The sequence below is a fragment of the Gastrolobium bilobum genome, unplaced genomic scaffold (assembly GCF_033153095.1).
Source record: "Gastrolobium bilobum isolate Gb01-03AN ecotype WA unplaced genomic scaffold, APGP_CSIRO_Gbil_v1 utg17055, whole genome shotgun sequence".
Classification (NCBI taxonomy): domain Eukaryota; kingdom Viridiplantae; phylum Streptophyta; class Magnoliopsida; order Fabales; family Fabaceae; genus Gastrolobium; species Gastrolobium bilobum.
Genome location: NW_026899394.1, coordinates 85,891 through 96,990, shown reverse-complemented (window position 1 = coordinate 96,990; position 11,100 = coordinate 85,891). Strand labels below are relative to the sequence as shown.

The 11,100-nt window shown below is 30.8% G+C and overlaps 1 protein-coding gene across 1 annotated transcript; it reads left to right on the top strand.

Moving 5' to 3' along the window:
* The first annotated feature begins 519 nt into the window (after nucleotides 1-519).
* Nucleotides 520-1,038, top strand: LOC133290239 (uncharacterized). Its single transcript, XM_061488307.1, has 3 exons — nucleotides 520-543; nucleotides 674-762; nucleotides 891-1,038. The coding sequence occupies exons 1-3, from the start codon at nucleotides 520-522 to the stop codon at nucleotides 1,036-1,038; spliced, it is 261 nt and encodes an 86-aa protein (XP_061344291.1).
* The last annotated feature ends 10,062 nt before the right edge of the window (nucleotides 1,039-11,100 follow it).

Genomic DNA, 11,100 nt, shown 5'->3' with positions numbered 1-11,100 from the left:
ATAATTATCAAATTTTTAAAACAACCCATATAATAAAATTTCTAATTCAATTAAATCTCGAGTTCATGGGCACAAAAAATAACAAAATCGTGAAATTAAATTAAATAAAATAGCCTAAAATTAAATACGAGGAAAGACGCCAAATCAAAAATCCAAAGAAGTCAATTCTTCGTCCCATCAAACAAGAAAGGGAGATAGTAATATTCTTTGTCGTGAAAGTTGTCGTGAGGAACTACGCTAGCCTATTGACCTAGCTTTGAGTCATTCTTTGTAAATGTCATCTTAAAAAACATGAGGCTATAGCCCCTGGTTTTTGGTAAAAGTCAATTACTTTATCTTTGAACAAAGCCCACAGTAAAGCCCACCCTGCATGCCAGGTTTTCTAATTAGCCCTCTAAATTCTAATTGCCAGCTACTATATATACAAACAGCACACAGAAATACTAGAAATAAAAGCAAAAAATAAATAAATCAAACAACCATTGTTAGTAACAGCGGCATAACACTTTCCCAAAAGTAATGGGGCGTTGGATGAAACCAGAGGTAACATATTTTTTTTTTTTTTAGATTATATTTACATATCTCATGTTTATGCGTGGTTTTCACCTTTAAAAAGCTATTTATTATCAATTACTTATGCTTTATGAGACACTGACACATGTCCTATATGTAGGTTTACCCTCTATTGGCTGCAATGACCTTTGTGACTGGCATGTGTGTCTTCCAGCTAACAAGAAACTTGCTTGTGAACCCTGATGTCAGGTACAATTGATTCTCATCTAATTCATGAATTGAATCTTATGAATAAAGGGATAATGGATACAATACATACATATATATGGATTGTTATGTTTAATTTGCTCATTTTTTGGCTTGAAAATTCCCTATAGGATTAACAAAACTCGCCGCAAAATGGGAGTGTTTGATAACGAAGAAGAGGGAGAGAAATATGCTGAGCATGGCCTGAGGAAGTTCCTTCGTACTCGACCACCTGAGATTATGCCCACCATCAACCACTTCTTTAGCCAGGATAAATGAACAAGTGTCACGTAGTACCAAAATAATTCAACACACATGAAAGAAAAATCAAAGTTTATTTGTCATACTGTTTACACTAATTTTGTCGTATCATATGCATATATATGATTTGGTGTTTCAGCGTCTTGTAAAAGAATAAGAAAATACAAAAGTTTGTTTATAATACAAGTCATTGGTGTTCTTTATTTAGGACATATTTATTTGTCGGGAATTTTCTTTCTCCGGATATCTCTATCTTTTTCAATAAATACAGATTAATATCTTTTTATTAGGTATAGGCTACCCCTCCCCGAAATGCATTTCCATAAGTTTGAACGTATAAAAATTTAAACCTTTCAACTACTTGAGCTTATTTATTTACTACTTGATGACAACCTAATGGTATTTGTGCGGATCTTGTACACAATAACGTTTCTTAATTATATTTTATCTGAATTGATTCAATTTATGCTACTGGTTGAAATTGCTTTTAAAAAAAAAATTGTGTCTCTACTCTTACGAAGTACTTCTATATTATTATTATTATTATTATTATTATTATTATTATTATTATTATTATTAGCATTTTTAAACTATTATCAATTAATATTTAAATATTTAAAAATAAATATAAAAACTAAAATCATGAGCATATTATTCTCATCTCTGATTACGACTATATTCAAATACTCCTAAAGTTTAAGATAAATGTTTCAAATATAAACCGGTTCATGTAAAATTTAATTTAAAAACACACATAAATGTAAACAAGTGATTTTTCAGCATCAATAAATTATATATATATATATATATATATATATATATATATATAGAGAGAGAGAGACAGGATCCTTTGACACTGGTGTCAAAGAAAAAGTTTGACACCTCATCTGAGAGCCGTTAGATTAAAAAAAATCAACGACTCTGATTTGTAAGCATGTGACACCATTAATCTTTTTTAATCTAACGGCTCTCAGATGAGGTGTCCAACTTTTTCTTTGACACCGGTGTCAAAGGATCCTGCCCATATATATATATATATATATATATATATATATATATATATATATATATACCTCTAACTAGGGTTAATTTTATGTATATATTAATTTTAAAAATTTATAATTATATATGTCTAACGCTAAAAATGTTGAAAATAATAATAATTTCGACATGCCACACTGACGAAAGTAGCATCAAATTGGTCTTAGATATGTTGGGAAGTCATTCCTTTCTTTAATGCTTGGCTCAAGGCATCTCTTGCTTGGTTCAAAACTCAAGACACCCCTTTCTTTGATGCTTGGTTGAACTTGGAAGGCATTCCTTTCTTTAATGCTTTGTGCAAGGCATTCCCTCCTCACCTATCACCTATATATACATATGCAAACTTTTGTAATTTGAAGAGCTAAGGTTGTGTGAGAAAAATTCTTAAGAGAAGTTTGAAGTGAGACATCTTTAGACAAGTTTAAGAGAATATTATCATTGTTGGTGAAACTTGAGTGAATCATCATTATATGTAAGATTTGAGTGTACCACAACTATTGATGAAATTTGATTTCTTATAACCTATTATTGTTGGGTATGGCTCATACTTCACATGATGATGTTTGCCTTGTAAAACCGAGAGACTTGTAACGAGTGGCGGTGAGGTGAATATAGTACAGACAAGCTGGACGTAGCCTATATTGGGTGAACCAGGGTAAATCATCGTGTCAATCTCTCTACTCTTATCTCTTTTTCTGTTTTCTCGATTCTGTGTGATTGTCGATTTCCAACAATTATTTCATAGTGGAAGTTTATTTTAGACTAGTGTTCCATGATTTTTTTTTTAGTATTAAAAAAAAATTACCAAATAAAATTTGAGAAATAAAATTTGACACCTAAAATTTGACGCCTATGTATGCACACAAAAAAATAAAATTTAAGCATATCTATAGATGCCTACCCATCCATGGCACGATATCAAATTTGATGCCTACGCATGCACACAAAATACCTCCTAATTTAGAGTAACTAAATTCTTCTAACATTTAATACAGAAGTTACACCTTTACGACTCTACCAATTTCATGAAAGATTCATAGAAAATTATAAGTAAATCATGTTTTATCAAGTAATCCACTGCGCCTTTTTTTTTTTCTTACACAATCTTGTTACCTTTTTGTTAACATAGGTATGCTTGGGCTTACTCCCAAATTCGGGTCCTTCTATTTAGTTTATTGGATTTGTTGCCATAGGCTTTAAAAACCTAATTTGCCATTATATTTGCTATTATTAAATACGTTGTTTTACTCCACACTTTAAATACCCATTTCCACAGGCCCAAATATATGCACAGTACCAAGTGAAACTGGCCCAAGTTTTCATACCAGGCACAGTACAAAATTCATACATCCTATGTACTCTCATTCATATATTTAAGCAAAATTCATATTCCTAGCTGGATGATAACGTTCAAACAAACCAATTCAAAATAAAATTAGTCTCTACATAAAAAAGGAGGAAAAAAAATTAATGTCTTTGCTAATATCAAATAAAGTGGCACGTGCATCAGAACCTGCTAAGGAAGGACCCATGAAAGTACATTGTCAAGATGACAATTGAAAGTATATGATAATTTGAGATGGTGATCAATCATACCTTACTATACACACCATTGTGCTCCTCCCATGTTTTGCTGTATGAATAATGGGCTGCAAGCCAGGAATGATTTAAAGCTAAAGTAATCATAGAACCAAAAAATCCCAAAAAAATATATGGATATCCATTTCACTCCAACACCATTTGCTGGCAGTGAGCACTTATCTGGCTACCCTATGACCCGACAGAGAGACCTTATTAGTTTTTTAATATAGAAAATCATCAATGGATATGCTTTTTGTGACTTAAATCTACAACAACTTAATTGTATTTCACCATCCAAATCTAATATTATTGGTTGCTATCCCATTACCTTAGTTTAATCCTTTTTCTTTCATTTTTTATTCCTAGGAAAAGAAAAATGCCATCAGTGTCGAAGGAATCACAGGCTTACACTGTTGCTCAGACTTAAATAGTTTTTTTTTTTTTTTAAAAAAAGGTACAATCAAAGCATGATCGTCAAATGCACGTGAAATATCACTTTCATTGAGGGAATCATTTTCAACTTTGCCTCAACCAAGCACGACTTGAGAGATCTGTTTGATAATTTGATTTGAAGAAAAAACTAGTAGTACAAGGCTTTTTAAGATTTTCAAATATGAATTAGGAAACAAAAGGACGTTAATTTGTAGTACAATTAGATTTAATTGGAAAGTAGAATTTGCATTGGAGATTAGCCAAATATATTGGGGTCATCATTCCGAAAGGTCTTTAACTTAGATAAGTAATACTCGGGAATAGACATTCATATCATATGTGTGATCATAGAAAATGTATCCACCGACACAGATTCAGAGAGAGCCCATAAGATTCTGAGAAAAAAGAGGTAGCAAGTCAATGTGAGCTTGTGAATTTGCACTCATTCAAACACACATTTCGATGGCTTATAACTTTGATTTGTACCAATCATTTATAACCTCTAATAACTGCTTAATCAGTTACCCCCACCCCATGTATTTTGTTATGAAGCATGTGAAAAAACTGGTAGCAAGATTTTGAGAAAAAAGAGGTACCAAGTCAACCTGAGCTTGTGAATTTGCACTCATTCAAACACACATTTCGATGGCTTATTATGACTTTGATTTTATACCAATCATTTATAATCTCTAATAACCTTTTCCGCAGCTTAATCAGTTACCCCCCACCCCATTTATTTTGTTATGAAGCATGTGATTAGGTAGATTAGGAAGTATCTCACACATGCTAGCAATATTAGAAGAATTAATAAATCACAAAACATTAATATCTCTTGAACTTTTTCTGAAACACTAAGCATAGAATACAGGATCTGATGATTAACCTAATATTTGCTTTCTCATTAAAGATGATTCGGTTGCTATATGCAAGAATAGTGGGCTTCATGTTATTCGTTGCCACTGGGGAGTGTTTCCAAGAGAGATTTTTATATTATGATATAGATTGATATACCAAACCTTTTTGAGTTAATTTAAATCTTGGGCTACACGCACACTGTTGTGTTGTTATTATTTTGTAAAATTTAAACTTGAACTCTTAATGATTGAAAGCTGAATTCTCAATTAACAATATGTCCTTATAATTATAACCATTCTTTGTAACGGTTCACATAAGATGATAAATAGCTTCAATTGAGTCAATGGATTGAAATGTAAACCTCAAGCTTTAAAAATAAGAAAATGTAGCAACAGAGTATAGGTGTATGCATTTTATTTTATTTTCTGTTGGAATTGAGGTGGGGGTCGTTGGAAGGGGGTACCAAAACTTGGTAACTGGGGTCACAAGGTAACTGTCTGGTACTTGTCAATGGTTTTCATTTGGTACCAAGGTACGATATTCCCACGAGGGGGTAACATGCAATCAGGCATCATTCTCCCTTGTTGTTTGTGGCACAAGAAGAGTCCCAAGGCAGCCCCACAAGTTCTTGAACTTCATCCATCCCCAATGTGACCAAGCAGTCACAGGATCACATGGGTTTTGGTAATCTTTTCTAACATAAGGTTACCTAATGGGGGCTGAAAGCAAGGGAATGAAAGATTTTAATACAAATGGAATCAGTGGGAATGAAAGAAACAACAGCAAAGACAAAAGCACTCCTCGACTATAAAACAAACTGAAAGGGGACCTTCAACACATGGGGTGGGGTGTTTCATATTGTGCAGTGGAGGGCTACACACCATAAAGCTAAGAATCTTTTGTAAAGTGTTTGTTATAGGCTAAGTCTTGGATTAGATAAGAGGAAGAGAGTGTGTGTGTGTGTTCTGTGATGAACACAATCATTTGAGTGAAAAATAAATCTTCATAATTGGATCTTTCATGTGTGTTTTTGAGTCAGAGAAAAAAAAAAAAAAAAAAAAACCTATTTTGAGGCAACACACTTCAACTATAAGAAAACAAGCAATGGACAGTTGTTAATCCATTATGTTTCTTTTAAATGACAGTAGTTAATTCATCTCAATTAGGCATTGGGTCATATCGCAATGATTTTTTCACCAAAAATAACAACAATTAGCAGTTTGTTTCTCTGTGAAACGAAGCAGAGCATATATTGGTTGCATATAGAGAATGGCATAAAATTTTAATAAATAACGATTCAGAATTAGTCTTATAATCAACTTAAAGAATCAAAACTTACGAAAAATGATTTAGCCAGCTCATAACCAGCTCCGAGGTTGGTATCCAAAGAAATAAAAATAAAAATTATATGCTCAAATTCAAATGTCAAAGTTTATATATCATTTGCGAAGAATTAATTTTTTTTATGTAAATTTTATGGGAAATAAAGCTCTCTGCGGCGACAGGTGATGTTTTTTTTTCAGCAGAGCTATTGTTTTCCGTGTCAGCCATTTTTATTTTTATTTTTCAAACCATTGGTGGACCCCACCGTTGGTTGAGTTTATAACATGAAAAAGGCCATCTCCAATGATATGAGAGCTGATATTCCCAAATTTTATTTATAGTAATGAAATAAATTAATATTTTTAATATTAATTTTCCAAGTTTCAAAGTTTTGCTGATTTAAAAGTAAGGGAATATAGTGATCTCATCTATTTTTTTATATATTACATAAAACAAATTACTTTATATAACATGAGAAATTATATCCCCTTAAAAGAATATCACACAGAACACAAGTCCAAAATCAAGTACATGAATACTTTATAAATAAAATCAACAATTATTGATTTAGGCCGTAATTTATTCCTCTTAAATAGAGATATGGAGTTTGAGTTATATGGTAGTGCAACAGCAGCTCCCGAGTCTAACAGTATCGAACCGAATTAAATTGATTTTATAAAATAAATATGAGTTCGTTTTTGGAAAAAATGTGTATCATTTTAAAGGATATAAAGTTGTATCATTTTAAGTGAAAGAAAGAGATAAATAAAGGAGGAGAGAGAGTGAACAGAAAAATATAAAGGTGTAAGTTTCATCTCTTTGTGAGAGTGAAAGGATATAAGTTGTGTCATTTAAAAGAACAAACATTTTTCTCTTCATTTTTTTCTGCAGTTAAACTATTTGCAGTAACCCTAATATGATGTCATTTTGGACGGAAATAATGATGTTTTTATAATTTTAATTTATTTCAGGATTATTATGTTCTTTATAATTATAATTTTGTAATCTTATAATTCCAAAATGACGTCATTTTGAAAGTAAATACAGATAACTTATCTGCATTAACTGCAGAAATATTTTTCTGAATAAATATTTGTAAATAGATAAATCACAACTATATTGAAAATTCTAAAATAATTGTAAAGGTTAAACAACTGCAAACTATTAAATATAAAATATTTTAGTTTATTCAGAAGTTGTTGATCCAGTAATGTCTAGCTCCATCTTAGGATTAGATCTGCCCAAAGATTAAAGGGTAGTGGATTCAATTTCTAAAAATCGCAACTTTTGAGAAGGGTAAAAAACTTAAATCCGAAAGTATATTAGTTAAAACCATTCAGACTTCATGTACTGATTAATATTTTAAAAAAATGTCAGTTTGAGATCACTGCTATGGTTTTTAATCAAATTTTAAATTATCATTATTGGTAGATGATAGAAGCTACTAATTAACAAAATAAATATTTTCAATTGACGTTTTGTAACTTTTCAAACAAAATAGTAAATCCCTAAATATTTTGAACTACAAAACTGAAATATCAAGAAAATACATAGGGACAAGTATTGAACAAAAAAATTAAAAACTTATGTGTAGGGGTGTCAATATGGGTTTTGACATGCGGGTCAACCCGCGACACGACACGAAAATTCGTGTTCGGGTTGACCCGTAAAAAAATTCGTGTCGTGTTCGTGTTGGAAAAAATGACACGCAAAAAATTCGTGTCGTGTTCGTGTTTATGAATTCGTGTTCGTGTCGACCCGTATTATTTTTAATTATTATTTTTTTATTTTTTTATTATTATTTTTTAATTTTTTATTTATTTTCGATCTATTTTTTTAAATTTTTTTGTCAATTACCATTTTGTCCCCTATTTTGCATGTTATTCGTGTCGTGTCGTGTCAACCCGCAAAAAATTCGTGTCGTGTCAGTGTTGAAGATTTTGACACGAATGAAAATTCGTGTCGTGTTCGTGTTGATGTATTTGTGTCGTGTCGAATTCGTGTCGTGTCAACCCATATTGACACCCCTACTTATGTGTCATCTCTAAAAACTAAAAGTCTCCCGCAACACATCCTAAATCTTTAACTTTTCCTGTGAAATCCAAGGCTATAATCAATTCAAAGAAAAGGCTTGCACTCATCTCTAAACAAGCGCAATTAAGGTGTTTGACAATTTTAAACAATCAAAATTTGCAAGACCAAAGAATACTAGCTCATCAGGTAAAAAGCGCGCGCACACACACACAGAGTTAGATGGTGTCGGTGATCATTACTCCACAAGTCATTGTTTGTTGGGTTTGCTTAATTGTGAGTTAACTATTTATGTACCTAAGTTCAGTGTGTCTCCGTGGATGGCTGCAAGTTTTCAGGTGCAGTTGAATGGATTGTGATGTGCGGAAACATCTTTGGTGCATGTATCCAATTGAGTATAATATTTTTTCATATTTAGAAAAAAAATTCATCATTTTTTTAAAAAAATTTCTCTCACATTGAAAAAAAATTTCCTTTCAAAAACAATAAAATATACCTGGCCAAATATATATATATATATATATATATATATAAATATTTCTACAGCCACTTTAGATAAAGTTATATACAGTTATCCCAAAACTACGTCATTTTGATTAATAAATGATGTTTATGTTATTTTAGGTGAATTAATGAAGGGTGTTTTAGTAAAATGCATATGATAAAAAAATAAATAAAATTATGGAAACTCCTTTCATTAATTCACCTTAAATTAAAGAAACACCCTTCATTAATCAAAATGACGTTAGCGGTAGATAACCTTATCTAGAGTAGCTGTAGAAATGTTTACCCCATATATATATATATATGGGTTCGATTTTTCTGCAGCCGTTTTATGTGCAGCAGTGACAAATTTTCCATGTATATAGGTTAAAACATTTAATGTGGAAAATCATTATCATACAAAAAATGAAAGAATTAAATGTGGAGAATCATAATCATACACCTGTCATGGATGTACATACATTAACTTTAGATATAATTTTATTATGTTTGTATGTATGTATGTATATATGTATATGTGTATATGGATCAGGATTATTTTAAATCAGTGTAAATTACACACTCAATTTTGTTCGTTGATTTTATTTATATCTAAGAGCTCAAATTTTTTTAATAATGTGAATCATTGAATACGAGTAGATTAATGATTATGATCATGATTGAGTATAAAATTTATCATTTTTATATTAATATAAGAATATCCTCTATATATATATATATATATATATATATATATATATATATATATATATTGTTGGTGATGTGCATTACATTTTGGAATAAATTGAAAGGGGAAGTGCGCAGAAGTGTCTGCGCAATAAACTGTACGCCCTGCAGAAAATCAGGAACCTTTGCAGTTTGGACCACCACACGTGAAACCCTTCAACCACTCTGCCACTGATCTAACAACATATAGTAATGTCTTCCCATTAAAATAAGAATCATAATTTCTCCTAACTCTTAGCTCATTCAACGTGTGATTTTTTTAGTAACGACTCTAATAACTATCGGCGAGTCGATCTCGAATCAGGGTTTAGTTGTACTGTTAAAAAAATTTGCCTCCCTCCGGCGCGGAAATGATATAGGTTATATTTATCTTATGTTATATAAGATAGATAAGTTTCTTATACACATAAAATAAAGATAGATTTCATATTTATTTTGTTCTCTCCTTTTATACATGAGACTCACTTGTAATTTTATTTTTATAACATAAGATAAATATTTTCCTACAATATAAGATAAATATAACTCGAATGATATTTATGTTCTTTACATACTTACCCAGCTTGTATTGTTTTATTAAAATATTTAATTTAAGATTAAGACTTTAAATTATTTTTTAAAATAATATTACAGATGATCCAACATGTAGTCTCATTTCTATCTACTAGCTTTCATACATTAATTAAATTATCATCATTTGATTATTGGGCAATGATTGTCTTCAGCCACATGTGATAAGAGCTTTTTCTTACTGATACATGGAACTATGTGTCAAATTTATTTTTATTTTTAATTATTTTTTAAAAACAATGGTCCCACCATTTTGTTTCAACAGTAGATAAGGTTTTTATTTATGTAAAAGAAGAAAAGTTTTCCCCTTGATTATTTAGCTTGTATTGTTAATTAAGCTGTACCCGTTGAATTTGATGAGGCGTTTGACTCGTTTCAGTTAGAATTTTCAATTTAATAAAGTTAATGTAATTAATCCACAAGTAATTATGTAATTTATCAGATCAGTCAGTTGCAAGGAGTAGGGATTTAGTGCTCCAGAACACTTTTGATTTGGTGGGACGAAGGATTGAGAAAGACAAAAAAAGCTGGAAAGAGATAAGAGAGAAAAAAAAAATTAATACAAGTGTCATATTTTTATTGGAGCAACCACAAAATCCTGGATCATATTAAATTTTTCCCAGTTCTAGATTAGAATTGTTTCTCTATTTTCTGGAATAAATCTTTGGTGCTACTGTTGCACCTAGATTCAGTGCATCCTACCAACGAGAGTATTACACATCAGAGGAGAGAGAAAAATTTGGCATAGGAAATAGAATTTTGACTGACATGTAATGTTCTCATTGGTGGAATGTACTGAATCTTTAATGCAACAGTAGTACCAAAAATATATTCTACTTTCTGAGTCTAGCTATAAAAATATCATTATATTCCCATTTATTGTTTAATATGTTTTTTTATTCTTCATATTTTTATTATTTAAATTGAAAGATATGCCAACTCAACATAAATGAACATATTATCTTTTTTATCTATTAAAAAAAATAATATGTCCTAGGGGCTCGAAAGTAGGAGTGT

What these genes read in the sequence shown, in the direction of transcription:
- LOC133290239 (XM_061488307.1), top strand. Translation starts at nt 520, where the DNA reads ATGGGGCGTTGGATGAAACCAGAG. An exon ending in GGCGTTGGATGAAACCAGAG is followed by an intron (nt 544 to 673) that starts GTAACATATTTT and finishes TCCTATATGTAG; the next exon opens with GTTTACCCTCTATTGGCTGC. An exon ending in CTTGTGAACCCTGATGTCAG is followed by an intron (nt 763 to 890) that starts GTACAATTGATT and finishes AATTCCCTATAG; the next exon opens with GATTAACAAAACTCGCCGCA.